At 37.1% G+C, this 26,735-nt stretch overlaps 1 protein-coding gene across 7 annotated transcripts in view; it reads right to left on the minus strand.

Moving 5' to 3' along the window:
* The window catches only part of PCDH9 (protocadherin 9), a 680,650-nt gene that overhangs the window by 219,432 nt on the left and 434,483 nt on the right, over positions 1–26,735 (minus strand). For 3 of the 7 annotated variants that reach the window (XM_010405549.4, XM_010405551.4, XM_010405550.4), the window contains one exon: positions 21,164–21,365. The exons of 1 other annotated variant lie outside the window; for it this stretch is intronic. In XM_010405549.4, the coding sequence (XP_010403851.2) occupies positions 21,164–21,365 (202 nt within the window). Of the gene's footprint in view, positions 1–18,227; positions 20,257–21,163; positions 21,366–26,735 lie in introns of those variants that run through there. 3 more of the 7 variants (XM_010405552.4, XM_010405553.4, XM_010405554.4) reach the window with 2 other exon arrangements.

The following is a 26,735-nucleotide window of genomic DNA, read 5'->3' on the forward strand; positions in this document are numbered from 1 at the left end:
GACGTACTATAACGAGTCAAGGCTCTCTTTTAACTCCTTAGAACCTGACATGCTGACCAAGCTGTTCCATTTATTCACTACTGGGGCTTTTTTCACCCCTGTATTCCACGTCTGGATTTCCCATTGCACAGACAGGTGGAAGTATGTAAGCAATTGTGGACTTACACACCTAAATATGCCTTGTAGTCAGATTAGGAAAAAAAGCTGAAAAATAATCAAAGAAAACCAAAATAAGGCAAACCAAAAAACCTCAAGAGTGTTGTTGCTTGCACTTGGAGAACAGGTCTTGCATACCAAACACCAGGAAAAGCCATTTTCAGAGGTTATCTGAACTCATGTTAAATAGTTGACTACTCAGCCAAGTGAAAAATAGATCCAAAAGATGAAATAATAAAGCATCACGGACAAAAGATCCACACACTATTTAGCAGAGAATGAGGCTTTCTATAATGGAAACATAAGCAGAGACTCTTACAGTACTTTGAAAAAATGATTGCAAGCAAAGCCTCATGAAACATCAACGCATTCTGTGACAGCTGTTTACAGGTTTTTCTTTTGAGCTGTTCACAGTTGTATGTCAGAGCAGTAATTTTAGGAAAAAAAAATAGAGATCTGAATGCTTTTCCAGACACAGGCATGCAATAAAAACACACTCACCTGAAAGAAAAATAATAATGGTATTTTTGGGTTAAAAAAAAGGTGTTCACACTGCAAATTGAAAGACTAACCCCTGAGTTTTCTAAAATGCATTTTTCAGGTTTAGTTATACATTATTCAATACTCAGAATTCATTTTCATAGCTTCTGGATAAGCCATTCAGAATGGCAATGTATTATAGTTGAGAAGGGAAGGAGGGGAATAGAACACAATACAAAGCACCCACAATGTCTCCTGCTCCACTTCAATAAAAAAAAACCAAAAAACCTCTAAGTATGAAAATCCAGCATTTTTTGTTATAATAAAGCAAGAAAATGAAATTCTTACACTACTGTGTTTAAGACAAAGCTAGATTCAATTTGAAAAGTGGCACTGCTTCAGATTTGGCTTCCTAATTTTGGCTTATGACAGTAATGAAGGACTTATTTTTTATTTATAGTTTCTATTTTGTAAGAACTAAAAGGAAAAATATGCTTTAAAGAATTAATATGAATATTTCAAAGCATTTTTATTATACTATATCACTGTGTAAAACAGTCTTCAAAAACTCTAGGAAGCAGTGTAAATGAGGTGAGTGATAACACAGCACCGGCCATTTCGTACCTGTAAGAGCTTCTGTTGCACAAAGTGGATTGGCAAATTTTTTGCTTTTTCTTCCAAGGCTCCCTTTTACTTATACAGACAGCAAAACCTTATATTATGGCAGCGTTTTATTTGAATGGTATGTTTACAGCCCTTGTAAGGAGCTGAAATAGCAGAGTGACTTAGATTCACTATGGCTCCCTCATGGAAGAAAACAGGAAAACAATCTATGTGTAATAGATTCTAGTTTCTTGCTTCTACCTCTCCCTGCTGACCATAATATATATGAGACACAGCTTATTATCTTTGGCTTTATGACTACAATAATATTCTCTTGCCATCAAGGAAGCTTGCCTTCCTAGGTGGGAAACGCTGTTCTGTACAGCTATTTTAGGAGAAAGCTTGCTGTTCTGCACAGGAAGATTTTGTTCAGAAGTAAAGGCTTGAACCAAACTTCAGGCAGAAGCAGGGGGAGAACAGCACTTCCTTCAGCAATGCCTGTTCTGAGATCTTATATTTACGAAAGTTGCCTCAGTGACATGACAGAATCCTCTGAAATGCAAATATATATACATTCAAAACATCATTAGTTTCTCAAAGCTTCATTGTGTATAACCAAAAAGAGTTATGACATCGTCTGCCAAAAATCCTCACATATATCTGTGTAGTAATGTCACAGAGTTAGTTTCTGACAAGTTTCTTATACAGGTAAGCATGGCCTAAATACACTAGAGAAGGTAGACTAGAGAAGATTCAGGAAGATAAAACAGAAGTTGAAATGCTGGCAATCTAAAAAGTGAAAAAGTATAGGATTGATTAAAAACTTGCCATAATGTTTTAACTGGGGTCTTCACCAGTAAAAATGAGTATCTATCGAATAAAATTTTTCTCTAAAGTCTGAGGCTATTTTCCTAGGCAACTGGTTAAAACTGCCACTTGTGGTGTGTTGGCCTTGCCTGGCTACTAGATGCCCCACCAGGCCCTCTGTCATTGCTTCTTTTCTGCAGGACAGGAGAGAAAGTAAGATAAAAACACTTGTGAGTTGAGATTGAGATGAGAAGACTGATTAACAATTACTGCCATGGGCAAAATGGGCGTGACTCTGGGAAAATTTAATTCATTGTCGATTAAAATAGAGTTGGGTGGCGAGAAACAAAGAAAAAGGAAAGAAAAGCAACACCTTCCACTGACTCCCTCCTTTTTTGAGGCTCAACTTCACTCCCTAATTCCTGACTTGTGAATACACTTGCTCTGGTAACTCCTTCTTCAGAGCTGCAGAGGAATCTCTGCTCCAGGTCCAGGAGCATCCTGGGAGTTTGCAGGGATATTTCTCCTAGCTTTCCTCACTTCTTACTGCCAGGCAGCACTTTTTACCCTTTCTTAAGCATATTTTCCACAAGATGCCACCCCTTTGGCTGCAGGGCTCAGCTGTGACCTGAGAACTGTGGGCTGGAGACAGCTGGAACTGGCTATGCCCAATACAGGGTGCCCCAGCCGCTCCTCACAGAGGCCACCCTGCAGACCCCACTGCCAGTGCCAGGGCACCCACACCCAATTCTTACCTATATAATCCTGGAAACCCACATCCTATATATATATACACATATATATAAAACAAAGAAAAGAAAGGTCGTGGGCAATAAAAAATATTAGGTGAATAAGGTTGAAAATTATGAGTGTTTAGGAAAATAAAAGTGCACACTCTTGTTTCCTTGCATAGAGCCAGTCTGCATAAAGTGGCAAAGACTTTCTTTATAGTTGTAGAGAATTTTTTCATATATTGTTCTAATTTACAGTCAAGACTAAATGTGAAAAATGAAATATTTATCCTTTTTAAATCAAGTTGAAACACTTGAGCTAGAAAGGTTAAAGCAAGTTCATGGAACAATCACACAAACAATTTAAGGCCATGATTTATTTAGAAGGTTCAGGGTGATAATGAGTAAAACCGCTAATCAGTGCCCACAGATATTAGATAATAAATTCAATAGGTTGAAATGGGTATTTGTAGAGTGGTGTTAGTCTAATGATTGAATTAATCTTAAGGCACAGAAAGTCTTGTATGCCAAATTTGTTTACCACATAACTTGCTAATGAAGATAAAACTGGTGAGTCTTCTTTACCCTTACAAATTAAGTGTTACTTGGGAAAAGTTGAAAGGCCATCAAGTGGCAAAGTTTTGTAAGAGGCACATGAAAAGACTGAGCAAACAAGAGATGGCAAGAGATAAGGTACTTGTTCTGTATTACAGTTTGAATGGCTGTATAAAAATTACTGGATTAGCACAGTTTATCAAAGAACCTATGATGTAAAACAGATCTGCAAAGAACCATGGGCTTCATAATTAGCTGATCATTCTAGTTCTTTCTAAACCCACTTTTGTTGGCTAAGGAGGAACACCTGTGTATGTCTGTGCACACAGGCTGGAAGTTCAGGTCTCTATGCTAATAGGTTTTTTTTTTTTCTGATCATCAAACAAATGTGCTTACAATGATAATTAAGGACAACTGTTGTCCAATTTCTTGCCTGAAAAGAACCTTGGATAAACAAATGGACAAACAAACAAAACTCTAACAATGAAAATCATTACTTTCTTCTCCTTTAAAAATATTCAGTATCTATTATGGGGTACAACCAACTGTTACAGTAAAAAGTGCTATTTTCAAGTTGCTTGCAGTTTGGCATTTTGATACGCAGATGAATGGCTCAGTTTGACAAACGTTTCACAAGGCAGATTATCAGCAAAGCTGATCCTCAACTACAGAAAGAAGTTTATTTCCAATTATTTATCGGGGGGGGAGGGTTATGTTTTGGTTTGTGGGGGTTTTTTTTGGTTTTATTTTTTTTTCTAACTGATCATCTCTCAGTTATTTTAAACTGACACTTTACTGAAGTATTATCTAGAGACATACACTTGGCCACACTGATCATCCCTTTTTGACTGTGACTAGCTAATTCAAATGATCAAAGCTGTCAAATACACTTCATCAAAATAAAACCAGTGCTAATGGTGTAGGCACTATACCCAAGTTTAAAGCCACTTATGTGTTCCAGTGAAAAATAGATTTGAATTTTTTCATCTAGCAAAATAATTTAAACAATTTAATAAATTATTGGTGAAAGGCTTAGAACGTAAGTCCTATGAGAAGCAGTTGAGGGAGCTGGGCCTGTTTAACCTGGAGAGGAGGAGGCTCAGGAGAGACCTTATTACTCTCTACAACTGGAGATTTTAGTCAGGTGGGGGTCGGTCTCTTCTTCTAGGCAACCAGTGGCAGGAGAAGACAGCACAGTCTTAAGCTGCACCAGGGGAGGTTTAGGCTGGACATTAGGATGAAGTTCTTCACAGAAGGAGTGATTGGGCACTGGAATGGGCTGCCCAGGGAGGTGGTGGAGTCACCATCCCTGAAGGTGTTTAAGAGAAGATTGGACATGACACTCAGTGCCATGGTCTAGTTGACATGGTGGTGTTCAGTCATAGGTTGGAGTTGATAACCTCAAAGGTCGTTTCCAACCTGATTGATCTTGTGATTCTGTGAAATGATCTGTTTATTTAATCTGGCTAAGATGCAAGATTTGCCAAATTTACTTGAAAAAAAACCCCACAACAAAACACTATTTTGTCATCTTGTTACTTGGACTAAATATACTATTCTAAGCCTCATGTGTTAAAGAGATTTGTTTGCATATCACATAGTTTAATTTCAGATGCACTGAACAGAATGTATAGGAATTATACACATTTGAGGAAGTAATACCACATATGATCTAAAAAAGAAAATAAAAAACCACCAAACCCTGTTGTTAGCAGAAAGGTGCAATATGCAAATATTTCCTCAATGCATTTTAGATGTCAGGGTGAAGTGCTCTTAAGCATTACATCTAGCTCCACAACAGTTTAACGCCGTTGTCTGGTCTAGACAGGCTACTCCAACTTCATAGCTTCGGCACAGCTATACAGATTTTAATAGGCAACCAGGATAGAAAAGTAGAAGACTGCTGTCATTCTACTGCCAGATTTGTGAGATGCCATATATCTTGTGGCAGAATACAACACTGAGTAGGCTGGCATCTTGTAATAGGCAAACATTTGACAAGACCAAAAAGGAAGGAGGCTGAATTAAGCAATATGGAACTCATCTTTTCCCCCAGTTAAGCATTCTCTTTCTCAAGTTTTCCAGATTGTTCTGAACTTCACAGTCTTCTGAGGACAGGCGTTCTTTCCTTCAAGTTTCTTCAGGTGACATAATGATTCATGGACATTTTTGAGCCATAAATAAAAGAGCTTTCTAAATTTTGAGCAGCACAGAGCTGTTCTAAAATGTTTCAAAGTACTTGAAAGCATTACCTATACCGATGTCAGTTCCACAGCACTCTATTTTTTCATCCACAATGCCTATGCTGTCGTGCATAATCTATCCAGCTGGCAGTTTACCTGACACCTGCTGAGCCATTCCTTTCTCTGCTGCTCCAATAACACTCATCTAATTTCTCTCCTTTTCTTTCCCTACTCTTGTGAAACAGAGTAGGCAATATCAGCAGTCACTTCTGGACATGACCCACCGAGAAATTCATTCTATCTTGTCACCAACGTAAACATACGGAATTCTAAACAAAGGATATGAGATATGGACAGATATCAACATACAGCACTACCAGGGTTTATTCTTTCAAAGTTAATAAATAAACAAATAAATACATGCAGCAGTTGAACTAAAATAGACAGAAGAGTAGAATGTGGGAACCCAGAGTGCAGAGAATATTTCTCTGCCTGTTTTGAAGGGTTCTACCCCCCTGGACAATACTATTTTTGACCTTCGTTCATGGAGAAAATTGCCTAACCTCTGGGAAGAATTAGAATCTACACTGGTGTGAATTAGGTGATAGAATACTATGTAAGATTGTCACAGGGTGAAAAATTTAGAGGTTTTGGGTTTATTAATCTAGTAAATAGATAAAAACAAAAAACATCAAAATGGAGGATTGTTGTTGTTCTCCAGACCAGAAGGTCTCTTCATCTATTCCATATTCTGCAGTAGAAGTAGTTTGGGATGATTGGATAAAGAATTCCGCAGTTCCTCTCTATGTGACTAGATGATTTATTATATTGGTGGAAAAGTAAAAATAATGTACACTTTTAGTGACCATTGGTTAATTTACCTTTAAAAAGGCTTTGTAATCTTGATAATTTGGCATTCTCCTGCATTCTCTGCTCTGTGCTATGTCTGGGTCACGTTAATGGCTCTATTTCTCTGATAAGACTTAATAAACAACTATCTGAAAGCAGAGAAGGCTGAAGGTCCCTTTCATCTCTCGGACTCCTGGCAAAGACTCTAAAAGTCTCCCCCATCAGGGGAGGCACAATTAAGGCATGGACAGTGTCAGTAGAATATACTTTTTGTCAAACAAGCAAGCAAGCAAAAAGTAATAGACACTTCAAAAAGGTCACGTAAAATGCTTCTCCAAAAATGAAAGACTGTGGACCATGAGTCTCTTTTGTACTAAGATGTCTTCCAAAGGATTCAATTGCTAATTCTTAAATGGTTCTTTAAATTCCATTGTGCTCTTACAAAGATTTTTTTTATTTATTCATGCATGTTCTTGTGGATCAACCTTCATCCCAAAAGACAATAAAGTATGCAAAGCAACTTACTGTTTGGATTCTAGAACTCTTCACTATTTTTTGCTTAACCAGACTTCATTCAAAGTGTAATTTTTTTCATAATGTTGCCATTGTTTGCAAAATAACATGGAAAAACTCCCAAGAGTCTCTAAATTTGTCTCCCTTCAGCCCATTCCTCTCTTTTGGCATGACATCTTCTGCCATTTACACAGAGTAGCTCAAAAATGCTGCCTTTCAGGACGCTTTTTTTTTTTTTTAACAGCAAAATCTTTTGTTTTATTGGGAGGCATGACTCATATTATAGACTAGGGACTGAAGTGTGCATAGTGTATAACTGAGGTTAAAAAAATCACAGGATCATAGAACCATATAATAGAATATTCTGAATTGGAAGGGACCCACAAGGACCATTCAAGTCCAGCTCCAAGTCCAGCTCACCACAACCCCAAGAGTCACACCATGTGCCTGAGAGCATTGTCCAAATGCTTTTTGAACTCAGACAGGCTTGGTGCTGTGACCACTTTCCTGGGGAGCCTGTTCCAGCTTTATGCTATTCCTTTGAGTCCTGTCATTGCTCACAAGAGTGACAAGAATGGTACCTGCCCCTCCACTTCTGCTCATGAAGTTGCAGCTGCAATGAGGTCTCCCCTCAGACTCCTCTTCTCCAGGCTGAGCAGACCAAGTGACTTCAGTCACTCTTCATATGACAAATTTCCCTCTAGACACTTCCCCATCTTCAGGTGCCTAAAGGGACTATTTTAGTTAGGTTACTCAAAGATGAACTGGGCAGGCATCCTATGGCTAACACAGTAGTCCAGATATGCAGAAATAGACCATGTGAGTGTATCTAGAACTTCTTGAGAATGTGGCCATGAGAGTCTGTAAGACTGCAGAGGGTATTAACAGAACGTAACCACTGAGGTATCACCTTATTTTTAACGATGTCCATCTTTAAAATCAGTCATGCTGGCTCTTTAAATGCTGAAGAGAAGTTGGGTAGACAAAGGTCAGTATCATTAACATCTAGATTATCTGAATATCTCTGAACCCTAGCGGAACATGTTATATCTGTGCATGTCTGTATGCATAGATATGCATATATTTATCTATTACAGCTGTCACAGTGACCTATATTCATCTATAACATATGTTAGATATTTTCAGTCTTCTGCAAAATGTATAATTAATATGTCTCCAAACAGTGTAGTTACTCATGCAAGAGGGATTCATATTACTAAGTGCCTATTTACAACTGGAAATATATGATCTCCATTCATAATGAAGTAATAATGAAGGAAAAATATGTGTCACATATGAAAAATAAAAAAATATTAAGACCTGGAGTAATGGCAGAGAGCAACTACCTTATACAATTCCTTTCATTTCTCATGAGAAGAAATATATGAATTGTGAAACTGTAATTCAAACAACTAATCCATTGTGGTGTGGGTGATTATTTTTAAGTCATTTAGTTTCTCTTCTGAATGATCTAAGGAATCTGCACTTAAATCAGCTGAAAAAGGCAGCAGTGCTGGGAAATTTTTGATTACACTTTTAATTTCACAAACTAACCTACAAATGACTTTAAAATTGCTGGTAACATTACAGTACTACTAACCACCTACATGTTTTCACTGAAAGAGTGTAGCTACAATCCATTAGTTAATGACTATGCTGTGCTTGCCAGATCACATTCACACTCACAACAACTGTAAGTGCCAGGGTTTCAAGGGCCTTGAAATAACACTACCAATTAAAACCAGCTTCTTTTGTTACATTTTTGCAAAACACATAAATTTAAACAAAGAAGAAAACCCCAAAACACTCAAATTGTATTTACTTCTCTATTGAAAATAAAATCCGTTTTTTTATGCCTTTGCTGTGTTACAGTGTGTCTTCATCAATATTGAAATATGTGCTTGCATATTTTAAGTACATTTTAAATTGCAACAATTTAACATGTTTTGACTAATAAATTGCTTTCCCTTAAATTCAGTAATTGACCACTGCTCTGTAACAAAAAATATTTTTTAATATTCAGTAAAAGCTAAAGATCAAAACTGGTCAATTATTCCATCACACTCTCTTGTCAGTCATATATATTTTACATAAGAAAAAAAGAAGGACGTGTAAAGTGATAAACATCACACCATAAGGCTCTTGGATTTTAAAATTTTCAACTATTATAAAGTTGAGAAGGTTTTTATTTTTTCCCAGTTAATTTAGATGAATCAATCATTTATAATGATACTTTTACTTGATATGAGTGTGTCTTCAATAGTTATCTCCATGACACTATTTAACAAATGCAGCTGTGGAATAGAACAGTACAGTAAACTAAAAGAAAGAAGTTATTCTATCTTTCTCAATGAACTTAAACACTTTCTTTAGGTCTTGAAGACAACACAGATCTAATCTGAAAGAGTAGTAGAGCATATCACCAAGTGAGCAAAAAGAATCTTTCTCCTAAATGGTAGGCACATAAAATTTCATTTCAAGTTTTGTATTGAAAATGACATTTTTGTGTGGTTTTCAGAGTGAAGAACTTTAAAATCACCATAAATATGCTGGGAATATTTGAGCATGAAGTACTTAGATGACAGTTCAGTAATGCACATTTGTTTAAAATAATAGGTGAGTTGTTCCATGTAGAAAGAAATATATGTTACTAAATAGTATGTCTACATAAACTTGCAGGAGTGTACTTCTGACATGAATCTTCTAGTCACCTCCATTTGACATATTTGTGAAAACCTTTTGGAGCATAAGGATGGGATTCCTTTGGAATGGAATGAAACTAGAATTATTCTTCAGTAACTAATGGACATTCACTCCACAGACCACAAAAGTCCAGAGCAACTGCCACAGAAATGTACACAGCAAACTCTGTGTTCTCAGCACCAGTTGCTTTACATCCAGATCTGTTCCTACTGTGATGTCTAAGACTTCATCATGGAGCTATAAACACTGATAAAGGTATAAAAATGATATATGGGTATACACAAGAAAATATTTTTCTACTTTCTCTTTCTCACAAAGGTGTCCGATGTTACTAAATAAACTTCTTTATGTGTTTTTTTTTTTGTTGTTGTTGTTGATGTTTGTTTGTTTGTTTGTTCCATTGGGGGTTTTTTGCTTGTTTGTTTTTTGGGAGTTTTTTTGTGTTGATGTAGCATGGGGTTTATATTGAAAAGCTTTTTGCCAAAGCTGCAAAATATTCAAAGCATCCCGAAGAGTTAAAGATTGGTTTATGTCTTTAGCTATTTGTTTGTTTCAAGATGGGAAAAAACTCCAAAGTTTTTGAATGTTTTGTAAAAGATTTTGTATATTTTTTTCTTTCCTTGCCACAGTTAAATATGTCCTAAGTTTGGTTGTTTATGATGCCACCACATCTAGACGGATTCTCTGTAGAAGACATGTCTTCACCTTGCAACCCCAGAGCAAAGACATTTACCATGTGATGCACACTGAAAAAAGGTAAGTATTCTATTATTATTTCCTTCTCCTGACTTATCTTAAAATGTGTTTACATGGATTAGCATGAAGGGGATATAGCATTGCACTAAGAAATGATTCAACTCTTACTCCTATTTCTAGAAGGTTTAATTATATGAGTTTTAGACTGCAAATATAATCCATTATTTGTTCCCCATCTACTTAATTCCTCTTTCCTCCCCCTTCTCCTCCTGTTGAAGACAAACAGAGCAAGTGTATGTACAAAAACATAAAGCATTCCTTGGGAAGGAAAATATTTGAAAGAAAACAGAATATTCATCACCTATATAATTTTCAAATTTTATTCAGAGAACTTCCCTTCTTATGCATATATTTCTCCTTAGGAAAAAAAAAAAAAGGCAAAAAATCTGAGAAAAATAAAAAGATAAAGCCATAAGATAAGCATAATAAAATGAACACCTATTCTCTGGACAAGTTTAGTTCAAACTTGAAGACACTTATGCATAAGGTTATTTCTTAAGATAACACGCTTTTTCTTCCAAAAGTCTAGGTTTCCTTCCCAGAAAGCAAAGCTTGCCAAGATACTTGGTTTAAGGAAGGAACTCCTGGATTCCATGAATGTCCCATACGGATATTCTTAAAGAGACAGTCAAAATGCATCATCTGCACTTCATGACCTGCTAATTTTCAAAATGGCATGAGACTTATAATAGTTTCCAGTAAATATTTGGTGATTGTTTGGAGGAAGGAAAGCTGATTAGGGAACAGAAATTATTATTAGAAATCCTTCCTTAGAACTGTGCTTTAAAAAGGTAGGATGTTTTAATTTCAGTTATACCAAAAAAATATTAAAAAAGAGGAAGACGAAGGTATGCAAATGGTATTTTTATTTATCTAGCACTGTAAAAAATGAGGCATGGAATTTAAAAATGACCTTCTCCTTTGAAAAATGTTATGTGCAGATAGATAAGAAAAACTGATAAATCTCCCAGAAGATATGAGTATTCCCTTAGCAACAAGAACAACTGAGATTCATCTCACACAAAAGGTTTGATTGGTGGGAATCAGCTAAATTTAAGTGTCTAAGCTTCCCCTATACACAATGTCAATCCAGTCAATATAGTCTGGAAAACAATGCCTCTCACATTAAAGTAGACACATCTACTACACACCATTCAGTTTAGGAACTGACTGGGTCTCCAGACTCAATTATGGTAACTGAGGACTCCACTGACTACACCTGGATCTCCGACTAATTCACATCTGCCTCCATTTCACATCTGAATGAGTCACAGATGCATCACGAGGTTACACACATGGCACCTGCACTCATACCTTTTTGAATGAACCTCAACCTAAACCTCACTTCTCCTGTCTAACCATCAGCAATGCCAGTTTAGAAATATCCTGGGGTACCCACAATGTTCGCATGTGGATGTCAAACAGGAAAGAAGGGAGTGCAGTTAAAAAGAAGTAGGTAGCATCAAGGTATTCAATCAAATGCCTATGTATAACAACTTATTTGAGTCCTATACATATATATTCGGGAGCTAAATTTCATCCAAAATGTCTTTGTGTGAATTTGGTGCTCCTATTACACTCAACAGAACTATGGTAAATGGACTCTACAATGAAATTTAGCCAACCTGGTTTAGGTACCTACTTTAAATGAAAGCTTTTGTGCTCAGTAAATTAAAAGAGGAAGCCTAGACACTTAGGATAAAGTTTTAGATTTCTGCAGGTAAGCATCTAAATTCAGAGTATAAAATATGAGGCTGAGTTCATCATTAATTTCTGGAACTAACATGGGTATCACTTGATTACTTCCTACAGTCTTCATTCATAACCTATGGTGGGATAAAGACATATCTTTATGAGATTTACTTGACCCATTTAAGATACCTACATCAGGAGCTAAACTGCAGAAAAAACCAGTAACTTGGATTGTACCTATTTCTGTTTCTTTTCTATACTGTGTATAGTACTACACCAGCTATCCTACCATAAATTTAGAAGTTTGTATTTCATTTACCTTAGAGAATACAGATTTTTCTTTCCTTTTTTCTTCGCATCTGTATTGCACAGTCTATGCAAGACGAATTTAATTAATTTATAGGATTGCAGAATCATAGAATGGTTAAGCTTGGAAGTCTGGAGATGGTTTAGTCAAACTTTCCTGCTCAACTCAGGGAGTTACCATGACTGAGCTACAGTCATGCTTGTTCGATTTTTAAAATATCCAAGAAGACTCCACAACCTCTCTGGGAAACTTGGTGCAGAGTTCTATTGTTCCGATTGCAAGAAAATGTGGTGGGGCTTTTTTCCTTACGTTTAAAGAAAATTTCTCCGTATTTCAGTTTGTGCCCAGTGTCCTTTCTTTAATTTGGTATACTACTGAGAAAAGCCTGGCTCCCTCTCTACTCTCCTTCCTGCACCACATCAGGTATTTGCACACATTAATTAGATCCTTCCTAACCCTTCCCTTCTCCAGGATGAACTGTCACAGTTCTTTCAGCACCTCCCCATGATCTCATACCTTAATAATTTTTGTGGTCCTTTTCTGGACTCAGTCCGTATTTCCATTTCCCTTCCATACTGGAAAACCCAGCACTGGACTTGGCACTTCAAAAGTGTCTCCCCAGTCCTGAGTAGAGACTTCCCATCAGCTTGCTGGCAGCACCCTTCCTAATGCAGTTCAGGAGGTTGCTTTCTTTTCTTCAAGGGTGTCTGTCATTCTAGCTCATGGCTAATTTGCTATCCACCAGGACTCCCAGTTCTCTTACTGCAAAGCTGTTTTCTAGTTGTCAGGCCCAAGTCTGTGTGGGTGCAATGTGGTCATCCTTCCTGCACTAAGTTATTCTTCTCATTGCAGCCATCAACAATTCTAATTCTACTTAAAATTTGTAACCACTTAAGTGCGGAAATTAACAACGCCATGCTAAATTCAACACTCTATTCTCACAATTATAATCTTTCTTCTAGTCCACTTGCCATTGGGGATAGTTGTACTGCTAAGATTCCACTAGTAAAAGAGTACGAAACGCTGGGAACTTAGTTGTATAATCAAGGCAACAAGCAGTAACAGCTGGCAACAATAACTTTCACTGAATTTCAGAAAAAGCAACCTCAAAAATATAAAACAAATATTTCTGCCATAATCACACTATCACATCTTTAAAAGGTGAATTGTTTCAAATACAGTTAGGTGATAGAGCACCTAGAATGCTAATAAAATCTTTCTAATATATTTCATGATGATTAAAGATACATGTGTTCAATTGTGCTTTTTACTTTAGTTTCCCATGGAAAGTCTTTAAATAATAGAAAAATCTGTTGCTGTTCTATTGCTAAAGAGTACTGTTAAACAGCATGTTCATGAGGCAGAAAAAAAACCCACTCAGGTCAGAACAATGACCGATAAAAACTGATTTTAGAAGTCTGTAATTTAGAGGACTTATTGTTTTATTTTTCTTATTCTAAATATTTAAATAGAAACTTTTGACTTTGTCATTTACCTGTAAGTGTTAGAAAGGACTGAGGATTTATTTTTCTTTTTTTTTTTTTTTTTTCTTTTTTTTTTTCCTGGACAGATATTGGACCAGTATTAAAATACAGAGAGGAAAAAAAGTGCTTAAGAACAAAATGTTGCAGCATTCAAAATACTACTACGAATTAACCAGTTTATTAGAGATTCAAGAAAACGAGTACTGCATCTGAACTATGGACACCAAACACCTCATTTATCAAATAAAAGGCTGATTCACTTGCAGTCAGTAAGCAATGTAGTACTATTTCCTTTGTCACTGAAGATCATTAAATCAAGGAATCATTTGGTAACATATGCTGTAGATACCAGCACAAGACACATGCTTTTTTATGTTATTGGCTAAGATTTCTGATCTGTATTATGCAGGATGTTGTACTAGTCAAAACAATCCCTTGGGCCACAAAATATCCTTGCACTTCTGGAAGTCACAGATTTCACATTGACAAAGGGTTGTACAGTCACACAGACAAGAGCCAGAAACTGAAAATAAATGCGTTCAGACTGAGAATACAATACCAGCTTTAATATTCTGGTGGGTTAACCTCAGCTGCTGGCAGGTGCTCACTAAGGTGCTCTATCACTCCCCCTTCTCAGCAAGACAGGAAGAAAATGAGATGAAAAAGCTCATGGGTTGAGATAAGGACAGGGAGATCACTCACCAGTTACCATCACTGGCACAACTGACTCAGCCTGGGGAAGATTAATTTAATTTATCATCAATAAAAAACAGAGTAGGATTGTGAGAAACAAGAAAAACAAAACTAAAAACACCTTTCCCACTTCCCACCCCTTCCTTTTCCCCAGGCTCAAATTCACTCTTTCATAACCTCTTCTTCTGACTCCACTCCAGCTTGCACCTGCCACTAAGTGGTGTTAAGAGATACGAAATGGGAGTTGCAGTCAGTCAGTAAAACTTTTGTTTCTGCTGCTCCTTCCTCATCATACTCTTACTCTGCTCCAACATGGGGTCCTTTCCAAGCAATACAGTCCTTCATTAACTGCTCCAGCATGTGTCCCTTCCACAGGGTGTGAGCCTTCAAGAACAGACTGCTCCAGTGCAGGTTCCCTAGGGGCCACATTTCCTGCTCCTGCATGGCTCTTCATGAACTGCAACTTCCTTCAGGCCTACCTACCTTTCTTCAGGGTGGGTCCTCTATGGGCTGCTGGGGGCACCACCTTCTCCACAAGCTGAGAGAGAATCTATTTGGTGTCTGAAGCATGCTCTCTACCTCCTTCTTCATGGACCTTGGGGTCTGCAGGTTTGTTTCTCTCACATTTTTCTTCCCTCGCAGACACTGTGCAGCTTTGGGCAGAAATGGATGTGTTTTAGAGCCACTGGGAACTGGCTCTGTCAAACATGGGGGGCAGCCTCTGGTGTCTTCTCGAAGAAGCACCCTCTGTAGCCCCCCTCCCCACAACCTTGCCATGTAAACCCATATAAAACATGTAATCAAACACCAGCTGAAATAAATCACTGGGCTATTTTATCACTTTGATTTAAGAAAAGTTGTGTGAAACACTAAGCATTGTGCTATGGTAGAGATTTGACTGGATAATGGTATCACTTTGAAACTTTAAAAAGTCTGGGAATGTCTGCAGTAGATCTGGGCTTGATGTGATATGAAGAAAACCCTTATGAGTAGAAAATATTTACAGGAGAAAAATAACTCTTAATTCCTAAAATCAGTCTCTTGTTTTACCCAGCAAAAGCACCTGCGGTTTTAAACTGTCCTAGGTATCATCAGTTACGGCAGCCAAAGGCACCAGCTTTCATCTCATGCGCAAGCTTCCCCTTCCTTTAATCCTCTAACCCTTCTCATAGTCCCCCTGCCCCATGTAACCTTTTCAGCTCACTGCTGAGGACCTGCAAGTTCTCTTCTCAGATGGCAACAGGAGCAGCTAGGAAGTTTTGACAAGTTAGGTGCTCCTCTTGGAGAAGCAATGGGACAAGTTCCCCTCCCAATGCTCATTCAATGGCTATGGCCTCCTGATTTACACTCCAATTAGCTTTGGTATGTGAAGGAAAAGAAAGTAGAATAGAGTAGCACAGTGGCTTTTCTAAGACAATTTTAAAATCCTCACTGCAATGAGGCAGCAAAGAGATGTAGAGATAGAAATACTTCTTATGCCTCTCAGATTCTATTTATTTTTTTAAAGAAATAAGTGCATGGGCTAAGATTGAGCTCATACTTCAGATGATTTTACAGCTTTTCTGTAGGCTAATTCACCAACCTAACTCCATTTTTTCTTACTCCTGCTTGCCTGTAGCTAAATGTGACATTGTTAGATTCTGTGTGAGGTATGAACTTGTGTTTAATGAAATGGAGGATATGACTCAAAGGCAAATGTTCCTATTTTAGTTCTCTTAGTCTCGTATTATGAAAACACAAGAATAAGTACGGACAGCAAATTATCTAGATCTAGGCATTAATAGAGTAGCATTTCTTTCCACACCTTAGGCTGTTTAGCTATGGACTACTCCAGTATTGCCAAATAAGAAAATTTTGAGGCAGCAAAATGAAAGACAGGATTAAGCAGAGGGTATGCCCGCAAGGTTAAACCATCATCACCCACTGGGTGTAATGATAGCGACACTGTAAAACCAAAGCTCTTTGCAGGAGAGGCTTAGCTTCTCCACATGGGACACTATCATATGACCAAATGTAATACAAGGCTGTCTTGCCATTACTCTGAACTTTAGTAATAATTAAACCACTTCCACAGAGATATTCCTACTTATTACTGGAGTTAGGGTATCATTTAACACCCCTGACATTACTTGACTAAACTGCTATAGTATTAGGTTTATTAAAAAGCAGGAAGTCAGGTATTTATCAGCCAAATTTAACCACACAGTTTCTATTGTACTGGAAAAAAAAGCTATCCACAAACATTATTATTGAAAGGCAGCATTATAACATTACTTCCAAGAATATGGAATTGCTTTGGAAGTAACACAAAACATAATAGAATATTCTATTTAATTTTACTAAATAAAAACATGATCTTCAAACCAGTGGGTATGTTACCATTTTTGTTACAGCTCCATGTTTTTACAAAGCTATTACTTTGTGTTATGTAACCTATATTGATACTACTTATTAATGAGGTGTAGAAATTAGGCAAGCATTTACTTAGCTTTGTAAACATGTATCAGAAGACATAAATATTATATTTCTGTCTGGTTTAAAACCGTTGGAATTATTGCATAGATTCATCCACAGTGTGTAGTAGGCTTTCTCCCTAGAGCAGTTCTAACACTCCACTAAATATATGCTATTCCTCTTTATCTCTTTGAAGAAAAATGAATCACATCCACAGCTTGCAGCTATCAAAATGTGATTTATCAAGCGTTTTCATGAAAATGCATTTTACCCCTTCTTTACACTAGGAGGCACATTTTTACTTCATACAGTTCTATTGCACAGCTCTGCTGCATGCAACTCTTAGATACGTTAACAACTCCAGTCTAAATTTAAGTCCCTGACAACCTTTACTAAACCACAGGGAAAGAAGAATTCTTCACTAATAAGGTGGGTTGTTTTTTTCACGCTGATGAAAACCACACTTATAGTAATGAAAAATAACACTCTGTACCCGACTACTGGAGAATAAAAACACAGGGGTTTTTTTGAGCGATACCCGAAGATATAATTCACATTAAAATACATCAGAGAGCTGTACAGTTTTAATGGAACTGATGATAAAGATAGTTGTGTTAAAAGTATACTTCCTGATATGCACATTCAAAACCATTAGAAGGCAGGAATTTTGGTAATAAAAGACACTAAATAAATTCAATTTTACATTGACTTTTTCCTTTTTTTTTAAGAGCCTAAAGAAACAGGAACGTTTTCTAAATTCTTATCTGATATACTAAAAGGTAAAGAACTTGAATCAGATTATAGATCTTTGAAATATCTTCCTTTTTATAGGAATCAAGTGTATCAAACCGCAAATGAGACAAAGGTGAACTATAATGAAGTTGCAGTTGACAGGCTAACATCAAACTCCTCTGACTATCAGTAATACTGATCAATTAACAATAGTGAAATGGAAAATATATCTTAGAAAAATGAATATAACCCTCAAAATAAAAGACTCTAAATAAAGAAGACAGGTTTCATTGATGGAAACCAAACTTGGGCTTACATATCATTATAAAAGACTTCATATTTCTATCTTGTTGCCTTTCTCTCATAACCACAGTGACAGCGTGTGGCTGACAATGCTAATGTTTGGCTTCTCTCTTCATTTGAGTTTCACCTGGTGTGAGAGATTTCTGTTTTCAGATTAGCTAGATGAATGTACTCTCACTGTGTGTGTTTATTTCATTAAATCATATAATTGTAGTTCTTGTGTCTCTGTAGAAGCTAATGACTGCAAGTAAATATGGCAATAAGGTTTCTCATACTTTTGTGTAACAAATTAGCAAGACTTTTAGCACATTTTCAGGTTTTGAAGACCTGGGCCTTGGTCACTCTTCAAATATAATTAAAACAGCAATATTATATTGAGAAACAATGGCTGTATTTTTATTCACATAACTTCGCAGTGTACAGTAATAACCCACACAATTCACTGAGCATTAAAGTCATTAACCAAAATTGCTCCCAGCATGAGGCAATGACTTTACCGCCAAGATTGACATTACATTCTCATGAGCTGAAGCAAACTTTTACTTAGGATGAACTTTCATAAACATACAGTGGAACAAATCTCTATTTTTGGTGTAGAGGTCATTTGCAAACTTTCCCATAAACACTGATCTTTCTCTTCAGCTGAAGCATTTAAAATAACAATATTGTTATGCAACACTTACCAGCCAAAACTGGTAGCAGTACATGTGCACCATAATACTACAACTCTCCACTAGGGCTTTTTCCCCTACTTTATAGTTGTATTTTTTACCTTAGCATGTCTTAAGTATTTTCATAACCAGAAATTCCTTAAACAGCCACTGAAATGAAACTACCTCTACGGTTAAATATCACTAGGGAAAATTTCACTGCAATAGAACTAGAAATTCAGCTTACGAGTGTCAAAGAATACAATGTTCAAACAATACTACATCTGTTATTTTAACCATGAACACAGGTAAATACCCACAAAGTAACTTGGCCCAACCAGATAGCATTTTTCTCTTCTGAAAATTGCCACAGGATCATCAATAACCATAAACTGCTTTAAACCTTATTTCACATTTCATTCAAAAACTTGTGCCTACAGCAGCAAAATAACTTTTGACAGAGTGCCTAGGCAATAGCTCGATACTGAATACAATATAAAAGTTAAATCCATCTAATGAGCAGCATGACTCCCATCCTGTCCTGGATTTTCCTAGGAAAATTTCTGTCACAGTACTGACCATATCATTCCCTTCTTAGTTTGTGAGATTTGATGAGATATGGAATGTACTGTTTCAATGTCTGGTAAAATGCAAAAAACCCTACACTTCAATACTTCACTAATCATCAGTACAGATTGATGGTTAGATTTTCATAAATTTGACACAAATTTAGCATTCCTAAGGCTAAGTTACATGTAACCACAAACATACTAAAACTTTTCATATAGCTTTTAAGAACACTTACTCATTCTGACTAATCTTCTATTAGTGTCTATATTAGGTATGAATAGATGATCATGATTAATACACTAAATTTGCACAATGTGTTTAACACAAAACTTCTAAAACTGCTTTTTTAGTAACTTGCTATGAAGTGTACTAAGCCCTTTTTCTTAACTCTCCCGGAGGACTTCTATGCTGTGTTTTGAAGAGATGTACAATTCTGAGCCTGTGAAGCCAATGCAACAGTGCCAACATGCAATGCTGCCTTAAAAACCTCCTCTCCGATGTTGTTAAACCTTTCACAAGCCTCATATGTGGTCAGAGAATTAACCAGGTAATTCCACTTAAGCTCCTCGCTTGCTTAAGCAGACATGCATTCTTGCTCCAGAGTCAATCCATTCATAGTTGCTATCCTTTTATCATTCTTTGTATTTCTATAGATTAAGGGTTTAACATCATAGTTCAAAAAACATTTCTGTTTTGGTAAAGAAAATAAAATGCAGGTGTCATATCCAGGAAAAAAAAACGGAAAAGGAAAATAGAGGAAAAGAAACCAGAATGCAACTCTCAGACAGTAAAGCATTTCAAATAGTTTCTTTGTAGAGTTTCATCCAACACAACCTCTTGGTCTTTCCATAAAAATATGAGAAAAATATTTCCAAAGTCAATATTCCACAGTTCATGTTGTCATCTGCCATGATGTTAATGTCATCATTCAGATCCAGCTCTGCCCAAATGAGAAGATGGACCTTAATATTGTTCATCAGATCCCAAGGCCACCTTCTCTCCTGGTTTGTACAGGCCCAGTGACAACTTAATCATCTATACAAAAGGGAGAAATGCCAAAGACAGAAACTAATTCTTATTTCTATACTCCTGGGACACAAAAGAACTCAAGTTCAATTACCTTCCAAGAGCACAGGTAAGACTTTTAACCTTTTTCTCCAGACTCTAGACAAAAACCAAGAAGCTTAAGAGCAGTGCTACTTCCCTCTCCCTGTTTTCAATATGTCTGTCTCCACATTCCAATGCAAAATTCTAGTCACAGCATTGGTTAAGATCTTGCTTCAATTTCTAGTGCTTTCAAAAAAACACAGTAATAATGTGAATGTATAATAGAGAAGGAAAGAAGAGAAAGGACGAAGTTCCCAAATCAAATAGTTCATCCTTAATATTTGTATGAAAACCTGTATCTGACAGTTCCAAAACATCATGCCATTCCAACCTAACAAAGAAACCCTGTTAGAAGGGGGAATTATAAAGGTGTTAAGAAATTTGGGTTCTTTCAATTCTTCAGTGCTTCACTGATTTACTGATTTCTTTGTTAGTCTAAAAGACAGTGCAACCTCCATGTCCTTGAACTTTAAATTGATATTTAGAATGACTTTACTAAATCTAAGTCTAAAGCTAAATAGGTACAGCACTGCAAACATCAGGAAAAACTTGCTACCTTGTAGGGCATCCTTCTCCCCAGCTGTTCTTACTTACTGTGCAATTAGTATGAAGCCGTCTGTTCTACTGGATATACTTTTGTTTCCACAGTCAAATTACAACACGAGGCATTTCAGGCAAACTACATTATTTCCTAACAATCCCAATGAGCTAATATGATCAAATATTCATGCATGTGCTTAAAAACATCTCTACCATTGCAAAGCTCGAAGGGATGAAAAAGAAGTAACCAAGTTAGCAAAGCAACTAGATAAGCAGAGCAGTGATGGTGACTCACCCGAGTTGGGGTCAGAATTGCCATCAGCTTCAGTCCTCTTGTCCGGTGAAGCCTGGTCATAGAATTCGTCCTGCGGCTGAACCAGAGGGAGAGGGTGTGAGATCAGGGTTCCACCACCCACTGGCTCGTGGTCTCCCAGACCACTGTCACTGCAGCTTTCCTGGGAGCCATCAGGGAGGTGAAATGTAACACGGCGCTGGGACTACAAAGAAGAGCACAGGACACACTGATTAGTGCCCTTCTTTTCTGCTCTCTTGACTATTTTTTTTTTTAACTTTTGACATACAGATAGATCCCTGGAAATGCTTATGAAGCAATTGCTATTATCATGTTTGCGGTTTGGTTTGCCTTTTTTTTTTTTTTTTTTTTTTTTTTTTTTTTTTTTTTTTTTTTTTTATTTTTTGGCTTGCTTGTAGATGGGAAATTGGCAGATGGGAGAACCAAATTTCAAAGGTCTATATGTGCTCATCTGTGAAGTAAACTTCTTATAAGAAATTGATCAGTGGAAAATTAGGTATATTTCTCATAATTTTCAAAACATTATCTATAAAAAAACTCTCTCTGAGAAGCAGAAACCATTGCAAAGTAGGTTATGAAAAACAAATGACATCTGAAAATTTCGCAAATATATATTTCTGAGGTTAAAATCTGTACTAGCACTATTCAAACTGGGAAAAAAAAGACATCCACCAAGCTAAACAAGCCCATAAAAATGGCTGTCATCTTTTGGGAATAGTAGCATGAAAAAATAGCTATCTATAAGGATATTTAACTGATAGCAGTTATGTTCCTAAAATGGATAAATAGGATTGATAATATATCTGTGAGATCACAGTGGTCAGCAAAGAATCACAGAACGCAACGACAGAATAAACAATTACTGCTTTAGTAAGACAAATAAAAATAAAACAGCACAGAGTTTGTACAAGAGAACACAGGGATTGAGAGGCAGAATTACACATTTCACTGAACGTCTTAAAAAAAGAAATGCGTAGCCATCTCAAAAGAAAAAAAAATAAAAAAACCCTTCAGTGTACACTTACATTAGCAAACCATTATTGATTTTGAACCTCTCTCATCTGGAGAAATAATCTGACTTTTGAATTGTGGCTACAGAATGATACTGTGATTCCCCAAGAGCTTCAGAGCTGATAGCACTGCTGCAAATTGTTTAGCAACCATGACTGTGGGATTCATGAAAGGAATGCTACAGGTCTTCATGGATCAAAACACTGCACCTTTGAAGGATCGGAAACAACTAGTTTAAGAGTATCTCAAGAGAGTGGTTAAATTAAGTTAAGCACATCTTCCCACAAAAACAAGTTTCAGGAGCTTCAGTGGTCTGGTTTGCTAGATTAATTTATGATAAAGTAGAGATTCACAAAGTTCATTTTAAGCATCTTAACTGTATAGTTTAGTAGTTACTTCTTATCAATATTAGTCATCTGAAATCTAAGCTAAGGATTCAAGATTTCTACAGAGCCAGAAGAAAAAGAAACATTAGGAAAATACTACAACAGGTATCTTTCACTAGTTGAGATTTTTTAAAGTAGTTAAAATCAGGTGTCCTGTATCCATCCTGAAAATTTCCCCCCCTCCTCTTTTTCATTTTTCTTTTAATGAGAAAAACCTCAAGGTAATAGTACTAACTGTATGTTTGCTTATTAAAGACTATTTGTTAATGGTAATTGCTACCATTTTATATGATGATCAATATACTGTACCAAGTTTCTTTTTATTAATCTCCCTTGGGTGGACATAGTTGATTAAGTCAACTTCAGATTACTGTGTTATTCAGTATAGAAATAAATGTAATATTATTTGCTCTTGGCTGTGATTTTATAATTAGTATTTTGCTTTTAAGTTCCTTTTCTAGCTTTAGGAGTAGAATCCAGCTGTAGAAAACCAAATAGATCCTCTGAGTCATTGGATGCACTCATTACATCAACAGAGAACCTAACTATATATGTCACTAAGAAAAACTTTTATCTTACACTTAGCTACTTTTTCTTATGACTTTTTTGTTCTGGAACTACCATCCTAAACAATTTTTAGTCACTAGCAGGTTCTTCCCCTTCAATATGAGCAAAATAGAAATGTAGCTAACTACGCAACTTAAAATCTTCTCTTTCTGCAACTACTTTCAGAAATATAAATTTGGAGATCTGTTTTTCCAAGCTAAGAATTAATGTCACTGGTAAAGTGAGCAAGAGGCAAACTGTGGTGGTGCATCCTCCCCATCCCCACCCCCCTCCCCAGGTCACACTATGATCTGAGGAGATTGCTTTCATTTAAACTTAAAAGACTCTATAAGAAGGCATGAATGTTTGAGAAAATTAAGCCCTAAAATAGGGGAGGAGATGAAAAATTCAGTTTTAGGTTCTGCAAAATAATAAAACCCCTATAATTAATTAACCACCTAAATAAACAGAAGAATACGTAATTACAAGAACGTCCTATTTCATGAGTTATATAGTAAAAATACTGATCTTAGGTAACAAAAATTCTTCATACTAGCTGAAATCTGCTCTGACTCTATACTGACAGTGACAGGGACTGGTCAGCCAGTAAAATGACACAGGCCTAACACTAATACTGGCAACTTCTCGGCTGATAGTAATATCACTTTTTAAATCCATACTTTAAATGATGAGAGAAAAGTATATTGTCTTGCTTTTCTGAGCCACTGTGAAATAGTGATCTGCCTTGGAATGTGGTCAAATTCAAATAATGCCCTATTTTGCAAGCTATCAGTGGTGGGCTGAGAGGCTCAGTCATGTGCTGGTTTTGGCATTGAATTATGCTAAAAGCTGTCTGGCTCAGAAACTCCAAATTAAGATCCTGATAGTGAGGCAAAGATTTGGCAGATAAGCTGCTAAGGAGACCTGGAGACATATGACTGGCAGTCAATCACTATATACTGTAAAAGTCCACTCTACTTTCATACAGTTGGGTTCCTCTAATATATTCCTTCTTGGAGTGTGTGTATGAAGCTTTCTCCCCTGGAGAAGCCCCTTCAAGAATACTCCTCGAGGCTGAGTAAAAGAGATCTGCCCATGAGCATTGGTGTGGTGAGTTGTATCAATCTCTACTTAATAATTGTTTATTTTTGCCAGCTTTATGTAATTGCTTTGATATAGTGCACTATACCTATACTATACATTGCTAGTAGTTTTAGCTTTTAAACTCTGTAGTAGATAACTCTGATTAAGATATTTCATCTAATCATTTGTCATATAAATAATAAATTAATTCATCTCTGTGGGACAGAGTTACTTAGACCATTGAAAAAGTCTGGGGCTGAGACTGGATCCAGTGACACCTAAATTAATCTCCGAGAAGTTTAGAAAGCAAGGGGGATCTTTCTGCACCCCATGACTCAACAGCAGGCTTCTCTAATAAACTTTCTCCAAAGTTCCCATTCTCACCCACAACAGCCACCTAGCCAAGGAACCCACAAACCATTATAAAGGATTATAAAAAAATAAGGGTCATGTAAACAGTGATCCAGTTCCAGACATGATGGATGGACAACATGCAGTCCATAAAGAAACTTTAGATTAAATCATGCCATCAAAACAATGAGGGGAGCAAGCCTTCCACAAAAAGAGACCCAAAGCAAACACTTAAGCTTAGGCATATCAATAATTGCAAGGAAAGACTGTCCTCAACATACTGAGAGCTTATGATAAGTGTTAAGTAATGTGATATGTGGCCACTGCCTCCACCGCCCAGTCCAGAAGCCTCCTGCTGGAGCCCAGCCTGGGATCTCTGCACTAGGAATGCTGCTGCAGTACCAAGACTGAGCATGTACCACAGACACGCACATGGATACCGATTTGGCCACAGCTGTGGCTACACAGACAGCCTCAGACAAGACTTTGCGTCCAGCAGCCCCCACATTCAGAACTCACACCAGTCACAGGCACACAGGGACACACCCCCTCCTCCTATTGGGCTGTCAGAGGCAGAAAGGCACAAGTGCAGCGCACACACCACACTCTCCAGGTTCACAAGCACACATCTTTACAGATCTCCCTAGCACCAGCACAGCCCCTTTGCCTGTCCAGCACGCCTGTCCAGATCCTAGACCCCCTTACCAACCCCACAGGTCCCCAGCTCACCACTGGGTGCTCACTGTTCATATGCAGCACCCACACACTTGTCCCTCTGGCAGGACACAATCGTGGGTCCCCCAAATGCCAGCATTGCCCCACTGCCTGCCAGTTACCCCCACCTAGACCTGGGGCCTCCCATTCCTAGCTGGTCCAGCTTGGACTTTGCCAGTGAATCCACACAAACACACCATGCACAGTTGGCTTGGGCAAGCTACACAGACTCTCCTCCAGAAGCTGGCATTTGGCACATGGGATGTGACACACAGTCCAGATCCAGCACTGAGCCCCTCACTGAGTGCTCACTGAATTTCTTGTCTCCACAACAGCAGAGACAGGGACTCTTCTTTCAGAAGAAAATTCAACATGCTTAGACAATGTTCGTGTTTATTTACTCTCTCGTGCAACCAAATCCAGCTTTGAATTCTTTTTACCTAAAGACGGAATCAAGTTATTCTGAGTAATGAGGTTTATAGTTGGCACAACACTGGGACTAATGATAACAAGTAATTACAAATTTAATTATGCTAAAACATACGTGGGATTATACACAGCATGAGGTAAGGTTATGGTTCAGGTCCCAACACTTGGCCAAAATTCACATCTAAAATCTGTGACATATTCAATCCTGAACAAACATTTGTTGGGGGGGGAATAGGGGTTTTCTTCAGGTCCTGAAAAAATCCAGTCCTTATTTTTAATCAGGAAATATCACATCATTGTTATGTGAAACCCAAAACTGAAAGGAGAATTCAGTCAAAGTAATATAATTTTAACCTGTGTCAAAGTAATTTCCATATGTAATTCAGAACAATTCGACTCAATGGGCTGAGTTTAAAATTCAGGAAAACAATTAGTATCAGTTATATGGACTCATTCTCCTTTAATCACCTAGTGCAGCTCATCTAGGTGAAGCATGACTTCACACCCGCAAGAGATACACCATCAGATGGTGATAATGAATAGCAAACTTCTGTGCTGAAAATAGGACAGTTCAAGCATAATAGCAACACTTTTTTTTCCTGTTTTTGGACCAGGTGGTCAGCCAGCCAACACTTTTTTAACATAGTAACAACAAAATTATATCAAATCAAAAGATACATTAAACCAGTCTGGCTCCTTTTTTCTGGCTATAACAAAGTCAAATAGGTGCCTACTACTTCCTAACAACTGTAATTTGTGAAATTACTAAGTATAAGCAATAGCTGTGATAATTTAAAATGCCAATAAAAATAGCAACAAAACCCCTGGTTTTAGAGATGAGGAATGGATGGCAGAGGGTGGGGATATTCTAAACTTACTGATCAAGTACAGAAAAGTAAAACTTGTGCTTGACATAACATATTTCACTTTTCTTCCATACCGTACTTTATTTGGAGATACTGAAAACACTTAAAAATATATTTGTGTTGCAGCTTGTCATTTTTCCTTCAACATACTCTCCTGTTCTATTTTTC

This window comes from Corvus cornix, chromosome 1 (assembly GCF_000738735.6).
Source record: "Corvus cornix cornix isolate S_Up_H32 chromosome 1, ASM73873v5, whole genome shotgun sequence".
Classification (NCBI taxonomy): Eukaryota; Metazoa; Chordata; class Aves; order Passeriformes; family Corvidae; genus Corvus; species Corvus cornix.